Consider the following 21,797-nt stretch of genomic DNA (forward strand, 5'->3'; position numbering starts at 1 on the left):
CTCCTGAAGTTAATTATAGACCTCTCGAAGTTGATGACTTGTTGGGATTTTACTTCCAGTATGTCTTCCTGTTTTCAGTTTTGAAATATATAATTTCATTAGCATATTTGTAATCACAGATTCAATGATACAGTCAAGAACAAACGAGAGTACACTTCTCTGCGTCATCCACTTTGCCTAATGGTCTTGTTGAATTCTTGAGCTTTTTCCCATCAAATATGCTCAAAATTCTTTGTTTTATTGTCTACCAAAACCAAGTTCCTTAAAATTATGTGATTAATGAAATACTCTGGAACTTTATATTATCTGGGACTTCGTTCTAATTAGTTTATATTAGTATAAAATAATAACATATAGTGTTCTAATTAATATATATATATATATTTGTTATAACCAAATATAAATAATAAATCAACTACTGTTATTAAATAAGAAATAGTATTTTATTTCAATGAGCTCTAGTGGTTCACTTTTTGTTTTGTGATTATTGTTAATATAGGGCTTTGTTTTGTTTTCTAGAATTTTTACATTCATCAAGTTTCAGCCATTACTTCTTCCAATATTCTTTCTTGATTTTATTTTCTCTTATTTTCTTCTGGAATTTTCATTATGCATATGTTAGTATACTTGATTATTTTCTTTTTGTTCTGTTCATCACAGTGAATAATCTCAATGGACTTATCTTCAAATTCACTGATTCCTTCTCATACCAGTTCAAATCTATTGTTGAGTCTCTCTTGTGAGTTTTAAATTGTTATTAGCTTTCAACTTCAAAACTTTTATTTTTACATCTCTTAATATTCTATATTGGGTGAAACATTATTATTGTATACTTACTTAATTCTTTAAATTTCTTTGAAACTTTTTAGCTTTTCTTTATAAATAGTTTTAGCTATTTATAAAAAAAACTGATTTAATGTTTTTATCTACAAAGTCCAACATTTGGAATTCCTACGGGATAATTTCTGTTGTTGCTCATTTGCCCCTATGTTAAGGGTACACCTCAGTTTTTTACACCTGTTATGCCATGAATTCATAAGGAATAGGTTCTAGCAGCCCAGGCTCCTTTCCATTGGTTCTCATAAAGTGTGCTTCTCTGAGTGGAGCCGGCCAGCATTTCAGATGAACCCAAGTACCTTTCTCTTGGGCTCCCTTCTTCTTCCATTCACTTTCTTTCACCTGATTCAGGAAGCTGCCTCAACTCTTAGAGTGCTTAATATGTTCAATATTCACATTAATTCTCATAGCAAAAATCTTGCCCTAATTTGCTTGTTTACAACAATGCCAACAGCATGCTAGGGAACATTACAGATTCTTCATTTTATCATGATAACATCTGTGAGTCATTCCTTTTTAAATAGCACCCATTCCTTAATGTCTACAGTATCATCACCCTTCCTGTAGATTCGCATGTATGTGGCCAAAGGAGCAACTCCATGCTTCTAAAAGGCCTGGAGTAAGTAAGTATATTGGTGTCTCTTCTTACCCTTTGTGTTTCTCATGGTGGCAAATTACTGGAAGTGGTGGTTGCAGTGGAAAGCTAAACTATACTTTGTTTAAAAAATGATCACTGTTGGCACTATGACTTAAATACCTATCATATGTTGTCTAATTGGAGTCTCTAAAATTAATATAGGCACTATGACAAATGGCTTCATATTTCTCCTCCTCGAATTTTAAAAGAACCACAAAATAATGAAGAGTCATATGTTTTTCTTCATATGTGGGAGCTAGGAAGAAACTGGGATACAAAAAGGACTCCAGACACAGGAGAAGAAGCCTGAATGGAGTGATGGAGGGGAGTTAATGAAGGCAACACTTCATTCGCCCCCATGGACATGTTCAGAGTTATCAATGCCAACCTCAATATCATGTATGTGGAGAGGGAGGGAGGAGTGGGGTGGGAGCCAGGGGAATCTCTCCATGTGTGTTCCATGCTGTGTGCATGTGTGTCTCTATCACTCTGACCTTCATTATGATATGTAATTACAATGCACCAATAAAAGATTTTAATGATATTTCTATCTTCCAAAACAGAACACAAATTTAAACAAACACCAAAGATTACTCTTTTTTGACACACATGTACAATTTTCCACTTTATTCAAATGTTCTATATAGTTCGGTTGATAATAAATAATTTTAAGTCTCCTCAGAGTGTATTACATAAAAATTGTTGGGAGGAGTTTTACACTGTGCTTCATACTTGTGACGTATTTCATTTTCTCTATTACAAAAATAATATCAAGCCAGGCATGGTGGCGCACACTTTTAATCCCAGCATTTGGGAGGCTGAGACCAGAGAAATCTGGTTCATGGGCAGGCCTCAGCTACTTAGCGATGCCCTTTGCAACTCAGTGAGACCCTGTTTCAAAATAAAAAAAGACTAAAAAAATAGGGCTGGGGGTATAGCTTGAAGGTAGAATACCCCTGGGTTCCATCCCCAGTACTGCAAAAAAAACCAAAAATAAGCTGGGCGTGGTGGCACACACTTGCAATCCCAGTATTTTGGAGCCTGAGACAGGAGGATCGAGGTTCATGAACAGCCTCAGCTAGTGAGACCCTCTGCAACTCAGTGAGATCCTGTTTCAAAAATAAAAAGAATTAAAAATAGGGCTGGGTGTAGCCAGAGGTAGAATGCCCCTGAGTTCCATCCCCAGTACAGCAAAAAATAAAGAAACAAATAATAAATTAATTAATTAAAATAAAAAATAGGGCAGGGGGTGCAGCTCAGAGGTACAGTGCCCCTGGGTTCCATCCCCAGTACCACAAAATACTACTACTACTACTACTACTACTACTACTACTACTAATAATAATAATAATAATAATAACAATAATATCAAATCAAGATAATTCAAAAAATAAGAGAGAAAAACAGAAACAGAGTAAAAAACTGTGTGTCTATGTCATTCGGAACCATGAAGATATTCTATGCTTGTAAGAAGTCCTAATTTCTTAGCATCTTTTTAAGAGCCTTTCAAGTCTGGCTCTGATTTTATTCGCTTTTCTTAACTTCTATCCCAATATGTTCAACCATTTTATGTTGCCTTTACCTAAAATGCCTATCACTTTATTTGACCGCATGTAAAATCCCCTGTGACTACTTCATATTATCTGTCACAAATTATGTCTTCTTTTTTTTCTTAACTTCATTCACCCTCTGTTGTGGAGGTCAGATGCAATAAGATAGTTTGTCGTGTGCATATGTCTTCAGGTAGCTTGTGAATCTGCTTGAGGATAGGGCATAGCACTTCAGCATCTTTTAATCCTCACACTCTAGGAGAATTTCTGCAGCATTTTAAAAATCAGATTTATTTATTTATTTATTTATTGAAGTACTGGGTATGAAACTAAGAAGCATTCTACCTCCCATCTACACCCCCAGCCCTATTTTTTATTCTTTTTTAAAAATTTTTATTGGTGCATTATATTCATACATAATATTGGGGTAAAAAACTTGTGTGTACAAACATGTACACATCACTGATTTAGCCCCTACCCAATTCCCACTCCATTCCCTCCCCATCCCTCCTTCCCTTGCTTGGATTAGTGGTTGACTTCCATTTGTTTAAGTACATTGTGTGTTTTAGAGATTTTCCTCTTTCCCCCTCCTTTCTCCTCCTTTAGGTTGCCTTGTTTGCTCCTCTATAGGATTTCCTTTTTCATCTAGAGTTCCTCCTATGACCCATTTGTCCCTAACTCTCACATATTAGGGAAAGCATCTGATTTCTTATTTTTTGTGACTGACTAATCTCACTTAGCATAATGTCCTCCAGTTCCATCCATTTCCCTGAAAATGATGTAATTGAGTTTTTTTAAATGGCTGAGTAAAATTCCATTGTGTACATATCCCACAGTTTTGTAATCCATTCATCTGTTGATGGACATCTTGGCTGGTTCCATAGTTTGGCTATGGTGAATTGTGTAGCTATGAACATAGATACACATGCATTAGTTTGGTAGTTTGGTTTCCAATCTTTTGGGTAGATACCCAGATGTAGTATTGCTGGATCAAATGGTACATTTGTTCCAGTTCTTCTGAGTATTCTCCATACTGTTTTCCAAAGTCGTTGCACTAATTTGAAATTCCACCAACAATGTCTGCAGCATTTAAGCAACCCTGTCAATGTTTGAATGAATGAATTACATGAAGCCAGGTGCTTCAGGGGATTAAAAAGTCATTGACTATGTTGGTATAGATTTTACTCTAGTAGAGAAGATGAAAACTAGGCACATAATTGTAAAGCAAACTATTTAGATATTAGTGACAGCCAAATAATAAACTCTCGACATATTTATTTTTCATTCAAGACAAAGGTTGTTTCCCCATATATGTGTTTAGTGACCCAGTCCTCTTACGAGAAATAATAATCTTGCCGGGCGTGGTGGCGCATGCTTGTAATCCCTGCGCTTGGGAGGCAGAGACAGTAGGATCGCGCAGGTTCGAAGCCAGCCGCGCGGGCTTAAGAGACCCTGTTTCCAAATAAAAATATAAAAAAATAGGTCTGGGAGTGTAACCCGGAGGTTGAAGGGCTTCCAGGAACCCCAGTACCACACACAGAGAGAGAGAGAGAGAGAGAGAGAGAGAGAGAGAGAGAGAGAGAGAGAGAGAGATAATAATCTTTTTGGTCTGAAATACTAATTAACCATTTATTCTCTGTCCCAAGATTTTAGAGCCAAACTATTTTAACTTTTTAGAAACTAGTTAAAAGAAAATGACTAAATCAACCTGTTTAAACAATTCTAGAATCATCCCAATATATAGTATAATACATCATAAACTCATGTTTTAAATGAAGGGACCCAGTAATGCAGCTCAAACATTTCTGGTCATCAGTAGTTGTTTTTCTGAGTCAGAGAGTGCCACGAATTGACTATTGCTGCCAGGGTACCACCCTGGCTCAGCATCTCTGTGCAGCCCTATGTGTCACTCAGGCTGAGGTCTGCCAGTAAGTCCAGGGAACTTTCCTACAGTGTTAATGGTACCTCACCAGGATTCCAAAGTGATGCTTTTTTTTTTTTTTTTCTTAAGTACCAGTCGCCCAGATGTCTTTGGACCAGATTTCTGGCACAGTCTTGTTCAGGAAATAAGCTGGGAGGAACACCTATTTTATATTTTAAGTGAAAAAAAACACACACAAAAGAACATTACGCAATAACAAAAAACAAATGGTTGGCTAGTGGTGAAGTTCACGCTTTACCACACCGTGACCTTATTTTGGTTATAGAAGAAGCAATCATGAGCTTTCAAGGTATAACAACACCCACTAATTTAGGCTGCTTAATTTTGTAAGCTTAACATGAAACATGCCAATGTTAGAATTGAGTACAAAATGATTTATTTTCTGTTCCTAGTTACAGATGACAGAGATTAATGGCCAGCAGATTTGCAGGAGAATAACAAGTGTCTTACCCATTTTTTGCTTCTGAACAACATAGCCTTGGAATATACATATAGCAGGAGTTTAAAAATTATTGCATTAAACTAGTTTGTCCAAGTGCAGTGGCCCTAAGTGTGAACCTCACTGGCTTAGGATACACTCTCCTGAATACTCACAGAGTAAAATTATTTATTTATTTATTTATTTATTTATTTATTTATTTATTTATTGTGGTACTGGGGTTCCTGGAAACCCTTCTACCTCCAGGCTACACCCCAAACCTTTTTTTATATATATTTTTTAATTTGGAAACTGTGTGTCTTAAACCAGTGAGGCTGGCTTCGAACCTGCGCGATCCTCCTGTCTCCACCTCCCAAGCGCAGGGATTACAAGCATGCGCCACCATGCCCGGCTCAGAGTAAATTTTTTAAATCTGAATTTTTATGAAATTTCCAAGAAAAGAGAAGCACATCTAGACAGTCCACTTTCCTCTAACTTCTCAGAGACAAAGTAATATGGAGTAGGATGAAAACACTCTTAGATGCTACCTTAAAGTTTATTAGAAATTTCATATTTAATTTTTAAAATATCACTTTTGCAACTATATGTAGTGGCAAAAGCCTATAATTTCAGTAGCTGGAATCTGAGGCAGAATGAGCACAGGTTCTGGGCTAGGCTTTGAAACCTTGTTTAAAAAAAAAAAAAAAAGGCTGGGGGTCTAAGTCAATGGTAGAGCAAGCACCTATGGGTGGAATTTCCCAGTACCATAAAAAATCACTTTCGAATTACCTCATTAACAAAATCTAGGTTTTTTTTTTTAAACATGGAACAGTTTTAAATTACTTACACAACTGGGTGTGGTGGCGCACGCGTGTAATCCCAGCATTTGGGAGGCTGAGACTGGAGGATTGTGGTTTGTGGACAGCCTCAGCTATTTAGTGAGGCCCTATGCAACTTAGTGAGACCCTGTTTCAAAATAAAGAATAAAAAAATAGGGCAGGTGTGTAGCTCGGAGGCCGAATGCCCTTGGTTCCATCTCCAGACCCGCCAAAAAAAAAAAAAAAAAAAAAAATTACTTATGCAGGGTGTGGTGGTGCATGCCTGTAATCCCAGTACTTAGGAGGCTGAGACAGGAGGATCACAGGTTCTAGGACTGTCTAATCAACCTAGCAAGACCCTGTTTCAAAAATAAAAATAAAAATAAAAATAGGGCTGTATCTTGAAGGTAAAGTGCCCCTGGGTTCAAACCCCAGTACCAATAAATAAATAAATAAACAAACAAACAAACAAATAACAATAGAGTAAAATTGGTACCACCTTCCAGGTGTGGGTAAATTATTTATCCTGTGGTTTTAAGACCTATGACCTTACTACCAAGGAATCCTGGCATATACCAGGGATAGAGTTCTTGATTCTCCTCTACTCTTGTTGTAAAAAGTTCATTGGACAGCTAGCTAATTTGGAAAGCAAATCTATGTTAATGTTGTAATGGGTTCTAATGTCTTCATGAATATCAATTTTATTGGCACATCTCCAAGGTAATTCCCAAATCCAAACTAAGTATTCCAAAATACAAAAAAAACAGTAATAAGAATTAATGGAATTTTTTTTAGCTAAACACCAAAGTACCCCTCTTGATGGCATCACATCGCATCAGTTCTTACAGGGCCTCTCACACACACGCCCTGCCCTGTGTTTGCATTGCCCACCTAACACTGGTTCTTCCACTGGGACAATGACTAATATCTACTGAGTACTTATTTCAAACCTAACATCATGCTAAATGCTTGTAGCTTGCCTCATCTAATCCTCATAGCAATCTGTAGGAAGTCCACTATTGTTAGGCCCATTTTGCGTTTGAGAAAACGGAGGCTTAGAAAACCTAAATGGCTTTCCCATATTGTACAGCTCTCACATTGTGGTTCCAGAGCTTGAATTCAAGCAGCACATCTCCAGAACCTTACTCTCTCCAACAATTTTACTCAGTATATTAGGTGAAGTCTAGGAATATATTGGTGTGAGGTATATGTTTTTCTTTTTAAATTTTTTTTCTTTTTAAATAAAACCAAATATTCTTGCCTTATTTTATAGATTTTAATTTCCAAATTCTTAATCATTTCAATCTTTAACTTCTAAGTGTACTGTTAGTTTTCACTCCTGCTTCTGATCTGATCAGAAGAGAGAGCTGATTAAGGCGGGTCTCATTTTAAGTAGAAAAGTGTATAGCATGAAGTCTAGAGTTTGCCATCAAGTGCGTCCTATGATTGTGATACTAGGTGAGTTTTTATCTAAACCTGGTTACTCACTGGCATGTCTTCTACTAGTAAGAATAATTAGGTAGATTGCTTGACAACAATTTGTATTTAGATCTATTATGATTCTGAAAATGAGCACTTATTTGAAATGTAATTCCCTAGCAATTACATTTACTAATTTTTAGTCCCTACATTTACACTGATTAGATATGAAGATCAAAAGCAATGCCATAAGATTCCTATTACTGTTGAAAATTAAATTTAACAATACCACTGATAGTACTGGTTATGACCACTAAGTTTTTACATTTTAGAGGAGATAAAAATATTTTTAAAGTATTTGCCATCCACTACCACAAAGAAAAAAAATTTAATAATTGTAGCCCATATCATACTATAAATATATTTAACCCTTCATTATTTCAGTATATTTTGTAATGTTTTGGTTTTTTTTCTAGAATACCATATATAAACATGAATGTGTCTGTGTAGACACAGTCGCACACACATATGTTATACACATATGCTTGTACAAATATACATATATACATAAAGACATACTAAGTTTTTTTTAAAAAAAAAAACTAAGCAATCTGGAGAAATACTGCCAGAGAATTATTTATTATATCTAAATGCCAAACATTAATCAATATTTACTGGTTATTTTGCCAGGCCCAATGGATCACACTGACATGACTGAGACTAACAAAGGGGAGGTGAAATGTAAGCAGGAAAGGCATTCTTTGGATAGATATTAGAATACTAAAGGCCACAGGGAAGGGAGCCCCAGTAATACCTAGTGGCATTGAACTGTGATCCAACACAATACTATTTTTCTAAATTTGTTTGTGCAATTTTTAAGGCTAAAGTTAAGAAAAGGCATTATGAAATATTTAAAAAGATAAGGAAACACATTTTTAATGTATTTATTACATGGCAGATCATTCAAATACATAAATTGGAAAGGGAGTTCCTTGGCTAATGGGTCATGGCCATGAGATCCAATGGCCTTCAAATTCTCAGTTCTGGCCACTCTATTTTTGACCCTCATCAATCTTCTTTAATATTCATCTTCTCCAACTTTCAGTTGCCTTACTCCTCTATTTGGCAAGGTATACTGCCACCCCTGTGACTCTCCCCGCCCTCCTGGCTCTGATGTTTCCTGTACTCTGGCACCTGCACTGTGTTCTGGGCCATGAGCCCTCCTTTGGGTGGCACTATTGTCCTGCATGAAGACTCCTGCTGGATAGAGGCACTCAGTTGGATGTGGAATAGATTCCCCAAACACCCCTAAACACAAATCCAGCTATCCATTGCCTTCTTATCTTTGAAATCTTCAAAACCACTGAGACAGAGCTGCTTTGACAACAGCAAGTGTAGCCCCTAAGTCGTGAACGCGGCTCTTGACCGCGGGAGGCTGTTCAACTCAGCAGGCAAGGCAGGCTTGCAAACTCCTAGGCAGGTCTTCTGACCCCTTTCCCAGGGGAGGAGCAGCAGGAGCATGGCTTAAGCCAGACTTACTCATAAAAAAGCGTACAGCAAGAGAAAAGGAGAGTCCCTAAAGTTCTCTTAGAGAACTTAGAGTCAATTCCCAGTGTACAAACATCCTAGCTGGGCTTAAACAAAATAGCCCACACACATTCCATGTCTAAGGAGGCTGCTTTCCTCTGTTCCCTCCCCTCCTGTTCCCCTCTTGCAATCTTTTCTCCCTCTACTCCGCCCCCCAATCTCGTTTCTCCTTTTACCCCTTATCATTTTCCTTCCCACAGAAAATCTTATCTGTGACCACACTTTAAACAGGAATCATCATAAACAAACACTCCATAAAGGAAAGCAGAGCCCTCCCTGGGGCGTGGGGGGCGGTGAGGACGCCCTCCTTAGGGCGAGGCAACTTTAAAGAGCAGCCCCAGAGCTCACGGGCTAGGGAAGGGGGATATCAGTCAGATCCGCTCACTTTCACGGACCGTAAGATCCCTTGGGCGCAACTGGACCCCGGGAAAGCTGCCTCCCCATAAGGCGGAGGAGCCCGGGCTCTTTCAAAGTGCCCTTCCTGCCCAGACTCCAGAGAAGTACCGAGCGTGAAGGCGGAGCCACTGGGCTGGCGACACCCTCTGCGGGGCAGCCTCGCCCGCCTTCCTACCACCTTAGGGATCTGGCACCGCGAGCGCGATCTCCCCCTGAATAAAGATGAGATGTCCCTTTAAGGGTTGCTTCGCAGCCCGTGGACTTTAGCCTAAACACCGACCCGCGAAGCTGGCTTTATTTGTCCATGTCTCGGACTGAGCCTGGGAAGCTGCCAGTGAGATTTCAGAAACCGAGAGCGCGAAGGGGCGGGCGATGTGGCAATCGGTCTGGGATGTGAAAAGCGTGGAGCGGACTTAGAGGCATCCGACCCAAACACAGGAAATCATTCCTCGGCCACAACTGGGCGCTGCGGGCGGCGGCGGCCAAGGATCGAGACCCGCGCAGACCGTCCGAGGGGCCCGGGGCGCGCGGTGCAGCCAGGTCCTGCCCTCGAGCCCGCGCCGCTCCAGCCATGGCCCCCCGAACCCCTGCCAGCCCAGGGGTCGCTGTCGCCTGCTGCTGGCTCCTCACCGGTGAGCGACTCTGCGGTGCGCCGAGCATCTCCTGGGTGCGGGTCGTGGGGGCTGGAGCCCGAGGGAGGCACATGGGCCGGAGAGCAGGACGGAGCGCCTGTCTGCTCTGGGGCACTCCAGGTAGCCTGCAAGGCTAGAGTTCAGAAGGAACTCGAAAACTTTGCAAGCATAATTGACTTTTCAAATCTAAATTGTTTTGCAATATACATTGTATTTTAGGACTTGGCCCAAGGCTTTTTCCACTGGTCTTAAGAGGTGTGACCAGAGGGCGCCTGCTTTATAGGCAGCTGCGTTCCTACCCTCAGGTTGTTCCAGACTGGACTTACTGCACATTACTGTTTTTGCCGTTTAGTGCTTAGGCTATTTTCTGCTACTAAAAAAAAAGGGAAAGAGAGGGAGGGATATAGTGGAAAACGGCTTCCTGCCCCAAAATGATGTTTCTGTGTCAGCACCCAAGAGGAGGAATATTTTGAAATTGGGAAATAATGAACGTTAATTCTGTAAATATCACAAGGCAAACTATTTTTAAGATGAAAATGCCATGTATAAGTGTGTATTTTTAAGGTGGAACCTAACAGAAGAAATGCAGAGTTGCATGCACTATAGAATAAGGTTGAATTGTAGCATTTTCTAAGATTTTCCAAATGATTAACCGAGTTCAGATCTTTCATACCAGTTTCTGGCTGAGGAGGGAAAGTTGAACTGGTGACAGAGGAGAAAAGGAAGGTAGATGGGTGTAAGTGTATTATTGGTATAAGCTTTAGTGAAAGAAAAGTCATTTGATGAATGGCTTAAAGGTTGTCTTTAGCATATCCTTGATATGCAATTGTTTCTTTAACAGTGGCTTGTTAGTACTCATTAATTTAGCATTTTACCACTAAAAATAAAGGCAATTAATTCTCTTTTGACTTTGAAAACTCTCAGCAGCTGACTCATTTCCTTCTCCCCCCCAATTTTCTGTTTTCATTTAAAAGACAACTAAAGAGCTGTGATCTCCCTCTTAAAAAAAAAAAAAAATGAGGACAAACCTGACAGTTTAGCTCTGCCATAGATGGCCATGCATATGAAGATCAATTAGAAATGGATTAAGAATAAGCAGAGCCTTTTTTTTCCTTCACAGAGAAGTGGTATAAAGAGGGTTAATAATGAGCTATGGACTTTTCATCCAAACATTTTCTACTAATCAGGAAATGTCCTATTATCCAAGCAGTAGTAACTTTTGAATAGTAGTATAGCCAGGCAGTAAAGGGGCTGACTTACCAGCTACTATCATGACCCTTGGGGCAGATCTGACCTGAGTCCTCCTTAACCTCAATTTTTGAAAAGTACTTGTAACTTGTTGTTGCTACTGATCTTATGCCAAACTGGAATAATTTACTAACTTCCTAAATTGTAATTTTTTCATAGTACCAAGTAAGTAATTGCTAGTGATGAAATGATCCAATGAAGTCGCATGCCCTCTAAAAAGAAAAGAAACTTTGAATGATGGGGGAGAGGTTAACAAGTTACAGTTTCATAAGTTATGTTGGTACTATGTGCCTTGCTGAATCCTAGAAGAGACTTAGAGGAAAATAATATAAGGTTGTTCTGAATTATTTTAGTGTTTAGTTGTTTTCTGCGTTTGTGTGTAACTAAGTTTAGCATGGAAAAAATGTATTGACTCAGTGTCAACAGATTCCTCATTTGTGCTATGTTTATGCTCATTTCATAACACAAAATTAAGGACCTGAGATTTGACTTCTTCCTTTCCCTTGCTGGTTTCACCACCAGTCATTATATTCAGTCAATTCTTTGTCCTTGCTTATATTTGGAAAATTCTCATCAATTCATGGAGTCCACACCTAATCTGAAGTCTTATCACAGTCCCCACCCATGAGATCACTACTGTAGAGCTTGCTTATCTTCTTGTTTCCAATCTGAACCTAGCCTCTAGCCTACCCTCCTAATACATTACTTTTATTATATCGGAGTTTTTAGTCAAAAACTTTGGTGGTTCTTTGCTGCCTCTTAGTAAAATCCCAGATTCTCAACTGACTGCTCTAATCCAGCAGCCTACCTTCTACTCCCCCAGCATCAATTTCCTATTGCTGTTGTAATAAGCTGTCATAGATTTTCTAGCTTAAAACACATAAATTTACTACTTTGCAGTTCTATTAGTCATAAATCTCACTGGGCTAAATTTGAGGAGCTTTGGGGCAACTCTTCCGGAAGCCCTAGGGGACAATCAGTTTCCTTGATTTTTTCCAGTTTCTAACATCCACCAGCGCAACATGACTCATGGATCCTGCCTTAGTTTTCAAAGTCAGTAAGGTAGTATCTTCAAGTCTTCCTCTCACACTCTTGTTTCTTTATCATATCTCCTTCTGACACTATTGTCTCTTTAAGCATTCCTGCATTTACATTATATCCACCAGAATAATCTCCCCTATCTCAAGGCCTGTAATTTATTCACAGCCCTCATAGTCACAGGTTTCAGGGATTAAGACACCAGCAGATCTGAGAGACCACTGTTATGTCTACTAGCATTCATAGCCATAAAGTGCACATCACATCTGGTCACATTTCTTTACTTCCCCCATAACCCTCCTGCTCATATTTACCACTGTGGCTATGATCCTGTTGTTTCATGCATCTAGAAAAGGACTCCACCCTTCCTTCCCCCTACCCCCTGCCATTTAAACAAACTCCAGCCTTCAAAGCTGGGCTTACATCACAGTAACAAACCACCACCATCGCAATAAACTTCCCATTGGAATTAGAACTTCTTGTATTCGCGTCTTCCAACAGTTATTAAACAATTTGTCAAGGATGATCTTCTCATTTATGCCCAAATATAGTTTTTATTGTTATTTTATATGCCAGAGTCTCAGCATAAATTGGAGGCACATACAGAGGATATAACGGAAGAAAATTTCTTAAGTAGGCAGTTTAGAGAGGCCTTAAGAAAACCAAAAAAAAAGAGCTTCTAGGACAAGCAACAGGAGAAGAAACACAAGGAGCATTCCTAGGCCTCAGGGGTTTGACACTGAGCTCTAGCTTTGGAAGGAAGGCCACTGGTCCAGAGGAATGCTGCCAGTGCCAAAACTGAAACCCAATAAAGAAGTAGGGGAAACAAATAATTTATTTCTCCACTACCTTGTAAAAATCTTTATTTATTCATTTATTTTTGTGTGTGCGCTATTAGGGATTGAGCCCAGGAACATTCTACCTCTGAGGTAAACCCCCAGCCTGATTTTATTTTTTATTTTTATTTTATTATTTTATTTACTTTTTGTGGTATCGAGGATTGAACTCAGGGGCATTCTACCTCTAAGCTACATCCCCAGCCCTAATTTTTTATTCCTTATTTTGACACAAGTCTCACTAAGTTGCAGAGGGCCTAAGTAGCTGAGGCTGGCTGCAAACCTGCAATCCTCCTGTCTCAGCCTCCTAAATACTGGAATTACGGGTGCACATCACAGTGTACCACAAGCTCCTTCCTAACCTGGAAGATCTTTCTCTGCCCTTCCATCGGTCATATCCCACCCTACATTAAGTGTAACTGAAGACTACTAACTTTAGTCATAAAGAATACAAATGTAACACATGCTTGTAATCTCAGCACTGGGGGGAGGCAGAGACAGGAGGATCTTGCAGGTTCGAAGCCAGTCTCGCTGGCTTAAGAGACCCTGTTTCCAAATAAAAATATATATAAAAAAATAGGTCTGGGAGTGTAGCCCAGAGGTAGAAGGGTTTCCAGGAATGCAGTAACACACACACACACACACACACACACACACACACACACACACACGTAGTATTATCCCTAAATATTTGCCTCTTCTCCCTAGAAACATTTTGGTTGGCCTAGAAGGAAGTGTCTAGTTCTGAGACCCTTTTGACAGAAAAGCTTTCCTGCTCAAAACAAGTCCAGTGAGAAGAAAACTGAATGTGTGTAGAAGTCACTTTTCTAATACAGAAATAATCTCCAATGGCAGTTTTTAGGAGTTACTAAAGATAGTAACAATTTGTCTTTATGATGTCTGTAAATGCAGTAACTAATCCACAGGGTTGTTGTTTGCTGGTTTTTTAGTAAATAAACAATGAGTCATAATGAAATATATATGCTAACTGGTTTACTTATTTTTCTTGTGTGCTGTTAAGATGCCAGACTAGGTATTTTGATGCACAAGTTGCTCTTGGGCCCCAGCTTATCCTTGTTGATCTTATTTCTTTAGATAGATGCTCCTCTGCCTTCCTTCCTCCATAACCAACTTCAACCCGACAAACTTCCCATTGAGACTTAAGTATTGCTGGATTCTCACATATCCTTTAAAATATTTTAATAAAACAAAGTAGTTCATGTTAAAAAAATAGATTCAGAAAGTTATTAAGGACCAAATACTATTATTCACCTACACTATTCCTTTGTTGTGTGAAATACAAAATGGAATGCTTGAATTTGTGTTATAAAACTGAGATGAAAGATATTGTGGAAGTGTTGCCACAGTGCTAAAGGCAGAATAGATTGCCTATTCAGGGCAGCCTGTGACTGGAGAATTGTATTCACTCTCAAAGCAAGTACAGTAAAATATCCAGAGATGCAAATGAGTTGAATATATTCCTTTCCTCAAGACTTTTGAACTTCTTTCAGTTCCTCTATTATCCCAGTTCTTCTGAAGTCTACTCTGGGCCTTTGCATAAGCAGCTACACCCACTATTACTCATCCTTAAGTCTCCACATAAATGTCAGTCCCAAGAAACTCTCTGGAATAGACCTGACCCCTGCCCTAGGGACATTTGTGCCTCTAGCACCTTTGCTTCCTGTCTTTCCAGCCTACTATACATGAAAGCAGGATCTTTGCTCATTATTCTTAGCACCTGGGACTAATAGGCATCTTGTTTACTGACTAAATTATGAAACAGACTATAGATAAACCTATGAAACACTTAAGGGTTCAGATTGTCCCAATTAATTATATCCTCATTCCTCTTTACCCATATTTATATCTCACTGAATGGAAGATACCAGCAATTGAAAAATGCACCAATATTTTATGCACCTTAAGAGACGCAAGGACTGTCAGTCCAATACATAATTGCTAGATTGTCAGATGCATCCTGGTCTAAGAGGTGTTTAAATGTGGGAAAATGTGAATTTGAAAATTAAAATCAATAATATATGGCCTATCTAGATGGCAATTTTCTACCACATTTCTATGTTACACTTGAAAACTGCATCTTAAGATTTCAAAAAGGTTAATATATGATATCCTTTCTGGACACAAAAATATTTTTACTCTTCTTAGTTTTTTTTTTTTTTCCCAGAGTCACATTTGTATCTGATTCAGGGAATAATTGCTCCTCTTGCACACATATGACCTCACCAGGTCTCCCATAAGCTCCTGCAAAAAAAAAAAAAAAAATTAGCTTCCTCTGAATATTCACCTTTGGAAGGGAGACTCAGGAGAAAATTGACAGAGAAGTAAGCAGAAGATGTTTAGTTACACAAGATCAATGACTCTAACTTTGGCAAGCTCAACTTTCTGTCATGGTGGTGAGTGCTAGGACAGTGTATATATGGAAAGGTCTAATTTTAATCTAATAATTTTTATGAGTTAACAGAAAATTAAAAAGGCAGCTAAGTTTCAAAGGAAAATTAAAATGCACACATTGATTAGTGTTAAGAATTCACTTTATGGCCCCAAATTATAATATGGTTTAATACAAAAGGTAGACCTCTAAATAAAACAAGTGAAAAATCTGGATTAATAGAAAAATAATTGTAACTCCAATATCAGAGGAGTGATGTCAAATGACTTTTTGTGTGTGTGAAATATGAGATCTGCTAAATCAGCTGGGCATGGTGGTGGTGCACACCTATAAGCCCAGTACTTGGAAGGCTGAGACAGGAGGATCACAGGTTTTGAGGATAGCCTTAGCAAATTAGCAAAGACCTCAACATCTGAGACTCTGTTTCAAAATAAAAAAATAAAATAGGGTTGGGTATATAGCTCAGAATATGATGTGGTTAATATGCTTTAAATATTTTATTATAAATAATATACTCTTCTACAAATTAAACATTTTTTTTTCCCTTGCGGTACTGGGGATTGAACCCAGGGGCATTCTACCTCACAGCTACACCCCCAAATGTATTTTATTCTTCATTTTGAAACTAGGTCTCACTAAGTTGCAGAGGGCCTCACAAGTTGCTGAGGCTCATTGTGAACCTGCAGTCTTCCTATCTCAGCCTTCCAAGTACTGGGATTATTGGCATGCACCACCACGCCCAGCTTTTTATGTATTTTCAATAATTCATTAATTAAACTTTTAATTTGTCAAATACTAAAGTCTGAAAATACTTGTATATTGGTCAGCCCTTAGAAATATTTGTATAATTATTTTATTATAATATTTTTGTCAAAATAATCCCAGACTGTCTCAAGATACATACAAATAGAAATACACACACATATACACTTGTTAATAGAATTTTGTTTATTTAATAGTAGGTTTTGTATTGTTCTGTCACAATTGCAAGTAAGCATTTTCAATCACAGGAAATTTAGATAGTAAGTGAGTACAAGAAGTTCCTTAAAAAAAAACAACTTTCCCTTTCATCTCTTAGCCTTTTGCCTCCATTAGCTGAACAACCCTCCCAACTGTCCACCTTGCTTAGCCTGTGGTGGGACTCATGGGAGCCTTCGTACAATCTGAGGTTTGCAAGTTTTTCCTAAAGAAACAATTGCAATTATTATTAGATATTCATAATTTGAGCTCTGGATATTATGTTCCCTAAAGATCACTGTCTAAGCCACATATGACAAAACTGCCATTCTGCGTTTTTTAAAACATGTCAAGATATTTTACTTAGTAAAACGTGTTTAAAATCACCATTTTTTCTTATCCAAGCATGGAGATCTCAAAAACTGACATAGGTTTATAGAAACTTAAGAGCAAACTTCTTTTTAAGTGTTTAGTAACATTATAAAGTAAATATGATTTCCTAATTTTAATGTGTCTGTGGTAGATGGTTAAAAACTCTAAATTAAAAGAGAATAACCAACCACTCTTTCCTTCATATAATGCATATGCGATTATATATTACTTGTTGTATGAGGTTTCAGGAACACACAAAAAAATAATAGGTAGCTTCTGCCCTTAGGAGATTCATAGTCTGGAAGAGTCCATAGACATGCAACTAAGCGATATTGAAAGGGTCTCTCCAAAGGTGCTTTAAGAAGATAAATGCAAAGATCAGGTTTGTGTACAGGAAAGTAAGAATGAAGAAAATAAAAACATAAGATGGATATAAGAAAATTTATACAGGCCCTGCTAACTAACAGACACTGTGCCAGGAAAAAGGTATCTAAACAAGATTTTTGTCCTTCAGGAGCCCATTAATATCTGTTGCTATGACACAAACCATTTCCTGCATATTATAATATGAAGAATTGTTATCTAGTTCACCAATAAAGTATATGGATCACTTCACATAGTAGGGATGACCAAGGATTTGAGTTAGGAGGTACTAAAATTAAAGAAATATGCCCAACAGATTGTCCATTAGTCAGCTTTACCAAACCACTTATTTTACCAAGGCTGGATTATAATACTTATGTTAAAGTGAGGCCTTCTTGCTTTATCTGATCCATATGTCTGGCTTTAAAAGGGCATTCATGAGTTTTTGTTTTTGGGGTATTGGGGATTATATCCTGAGGCATTCTATCTTGAAGTATACTCCCAGCCTTATTTTACATTTTATTTTGAAACGGGGTCACCCTAAATTGTGGAGGTTGCCATTGAACCTGCTATTCTCCTGTCTCAGCCTCTCAAGTACTGGGATTACTGGTATTTACCACTATACCCAGTTTAGCCAGACATTCTTAGAAATTTACCATAGTACTTTACTTTTTTATAGAGCTCTTCAATTTCAACAGTATCATAATCTCATTAGAACCTCATGGAACTGTCAAATGGGAGCTGAACAAATTAGCTCATTTAATAATATGTAATGAAAAACTGGGGCTTATAGAAATTAAGGGATTTATCTGAAGTTGATAGAATCCAGGTTCTAAAAAGACTATAACTCAGATCTGTTTATTCTTGGTGCACAAGCATTCAACTTGGAATCAGTCTTTTACCACTAAAAGAAACAGTAGAAAGAATCAAGGTCAAAAGATACCATGCAAAATCAAAAACAATATGTTGGGTGAGGTTATAGGTGTTCTTTAAAAATTTTTAATGTTTCAGTATAATTTTTACAATTACAATCATTTTAATTATTGAATTCAATTTCCCCAATTCTCAAGTAAAAGAAATTGAGCTTTAAAGAAACTAGGTGATGCCAAATTAGTTATTTTTCTTCTTATTGATCAAAATTTGAAAATAAAATTTACAGTGTTAAAAAAATATAATAAAAAACAACTGAAAGATAGGAACTACAATTATCTTGACTTCTAGCCCAATTCTCTTTCAGTGTCTCAAAAATAACAACAAAAAACTTTTGGAGGTAAGAACACGGCTCATTTTTTTTCCTTCTGGAGCAATTACTATCAATAAGATATTATATAAAAATATATGTAAATGCAGTTACTGATATATAAGTACCTATTTTCTTTTTTTTCTTTCTTTCTTTTTTTTTTTTTTTGCAGTACTAGGAATGGAACCCTGGGGGAATTCTATCTTTGAGCTACACCCCCAGCCCTATTTGGTATTCTTTATTTTTGAAACAGGGTCTCACTAAGTAGCCTTTTGTCTCAGCCTCCCAAGTACTGGCATTACAAGCATGGGCCTCCATGCCTGGCATAGGTATCTATTTTCAAAGAACAAAAAAATAAGTACAAAATTATAATTTAAAGCAACAGAGCTGGTCTTTTACTTGTAATTATTTTGGAAAAGAATAAAAATAAATACACCTACAACCATAGGAGTTTTTAAAATACCATAATTAAATTAAATTACCTAAAGTAGGTAACAATATCGATGACTCAAGAAATAATATTAATATAGCTGCCACACTTTACATCTGACCCACCTGGCTTATCATTCAGGGAGAGAACCTAGTACATGCAGAGTTCTTTATAGGGAACAGTGGAAGAATAACAGGATTGAATCCATCCAGAGTTCAGTGAAAGACAATATGTATATTCAAATTGATATGATGCATGGTTTCAATCTTTTTTAGATAAGCAGGATTTATGGATATAGGGAAGAAAGGAAGTAGCATTTAAAATAGAATAACAAAAATGAACAGTAGGATCACAAGTTTTAGGCTAGTACATAGTAACTTAGAAACTGTTTCAAACTAAAAATAGGGCTGGGAGTGTAGCTCTGAGGTACAACTCCCTTGGGTTCCAACCCCAGTACCTCAAATAAATAAATAATAAAATAAGACAGTACAAGCCAGGTGTGGTGGCACGCGCTTGTAATCACTGCGCTTGGAAAGCTGAGACAGGAGGATCGCACAGGTTCGAAGCCAGCCTCAGCTACTTAGTGAAGATCTCAGCAACTTAGTGAGACCCTGTTTCCAAATAAAGTAAAAACAGGTCTGGGAGTATAGCCCGGAGGTAGAAAGCTTCTGGGTTCCACCCCCAGTACCATCAAAAAAAGAAAAAAGAAAAAGAAAAGAAAAAAAAAAAAAACATAGGACAGCATGACCTGAAGCAGCAAAATAGAAAGTTTCTAGGACATACAAGGAACAAAGGTACCTCTCAAGGTAGAACAGATTGTGGTCTGAGAATAGGGGTAGTGGTGGGGAAACCCTTTAAATACAGAGCATGAGGCTAATGTCAGTGACTTTGATCTTAAAGTAATCAGGATCTGGAACCCCAAATATCTCAAGATAAAAGTATAAAAACAATTGGTCTAGAAATACTAACCCCTAACACATGCATCTGTTCATTCAACAAGAAGGCCAAGTCACCTAAAACAAAACAAAACAGTTCTGAACTGTTGTAGACGCTTCACATCAAACAGTCATTCTATGGAAAATGCTGTACTATGCTCGATTACTGAAGCACACAGATATTTAGAAGGACATCCCAAACAGGTTTGCCTTATAAATTTTAAAGAACCATTAAATTAAGTCAATGTGGGCTTTATATAGGTTTCAAATATAGGATGAATATATGTGTATTTTTCTACAGTAGAATGTTAGATATTATTCAAAGGTTATAATGATGACCTGGTTGGGCCAATGAAAACTATGTAGAACAGAGAATATGATTTTGAGGTAATAAAAGCAGGGAAGGAACTAGAGCCTTTTAGATCTTCTAGACTGATTCCCTAACCAACCTTGGGTCTTTAGCTGGTAAAGGTGAAAGTCAGGGGAAGTGACAGTGGATAAACACACATAATTTGCATTTGCAGAGACCATTATACACATTCACAATATAGGATGGCAGTATTGTAGAGCATGTGGAATTAAGCAGACCTGAATTTGAATGCTAGCTGAGTGATCTTTAACACATTTCTTAACTTCCCCTTAATTCATTTTCTTCTTCTATAGAATCAGGATAACAAATATTTACCTTACAAAGAGGATTAGAAAGAGCACAAAAAAGTGCTTGGTAACTATTCAGTGATAGCTCTTTAATAAAAGCCTCAGAGAGGTGTGGTGGTACAAGCTTGTAATCCCAGCATTTGGGAGGCTGAGACAGAAGAATCATGGTTCAGGGACAGCCTCAGCTACTTAGTGAGGCCCTTTGCAACTCAGTGAGATCCTGTTTCAAAATAAAGAATAAAAAATAGGTCTGGGGTGTAGCCGGGAGGTAGAATGCCCCTGGGTTCCATCCCCAGTACTGCAAAAAATAAGTAAATAAAAATAAATAAATAAAAGCTTCAGAGATTATGATGTTGTGTGCCTGTAGTTGTCATATTGTGGTGCTTAATCCTCAGAAGACCATGGAGAGCAATGAATAGTCATTAGAAAGGTGATCAAAGAGTACTTCAAAGCCCTCGGCTCAAAGTTTTTCTCCCTCTCCCATATATACAAAAGCACAATGTGTATTTTCATTCTACAAGTGAGGAATTCTAAGTTAACAAGATCCTTTTAAAACAATACAATGTCCTTCGGAAAGGCAGGCCACTTTCATGCTTTAGTGAGACCAGTTTCTTGCTTAGTGAAAAGTTTTTTTTTTGTTGTTGTTTGTTTGTTTTGTTTTGCAGTCCTGGGGATAGAACCCAGGGGTATTCTACCTCTGGGTTACACTCCCAGGCCTCTTTTTTTATTCTTTATTCACTGAGTTGCAAAGGGCCTAAGTAGTGAGGCTGTCCCCAAACTGTGATCCTCCTGTCTCAGCCTCCCGAATGCTGAGATTGCAAGCCTGTGCCACAACGCCCAGCTTTGGGTTCTTTTGGAATTGGAGGAAAAAAAGAAATGTAAATTAGGAACTTTGTGAGGTGGTTCAGTATGACAGAAAGATGGCGGGAGAGAGTGTGAGAGATGATGAGAGAAAAAAAGGAGAGGTCACAATACAAGGGTTTTACCTTGTATTAGAGCCTTGGAAGAGACCTTCACCGGACAAAATATAACTGATACTTGAATTAAAATGATCAAGACGTGGAAGATTCAAATT

At 37.9% G+C, this 21,797-nt stretch overlaps 1 protein-coding gene and 1 pseudogene across 2 annotated transcripts in view; one reads left to right on the forward strand and one right to left on the reverse strand.

Annotated features, from left to right (window-relative positions):
• Positions 1-1,020: 1,020 nt before the first annotated feature.
• LOC308277704 (large ribosomal subunit protein eL21-like) lies at positions 1,021-1,502 on the reverse strand (annotated as a pseudogene). The gene has a single exon. The product of its transcript is annotated as a large ribosomal subunit protein eL21-like (transcript).
• An 8,673-nt stretch (positions 1,503-10,175) lies between these two features.
• Positions 10,176-21,797, forward strand: part of ITGA1 (integrin subunit alpha 1) — a gene marked incomplete at both ends in the record, with an annotated part of 160,564 nt that continues 148,942 nt past the window's right edge. The window contains one exon of the mRNA XM_080705344.1: positions 10,176-10,236. Coding sequence (XP_080561470.1) covers positions 10,176-10,236 — 61 coding nt within the window. The remainder of the gene's footprint in view (positions 10,237-21,797) is intronic.

The sequence above is a fragment of the Muscardinus avellanarius genome (assembly GCF_963383645.1).
Source record: "Muscardinus avellanarius genome assembly, chromosome: 1".
Taxonomy (NCBI): Eukaryota; Metazoa; Chordata; class Mammalia; order Rodentia; family Gliridae; genus Muscardinus; species Muscardinus avellanarius.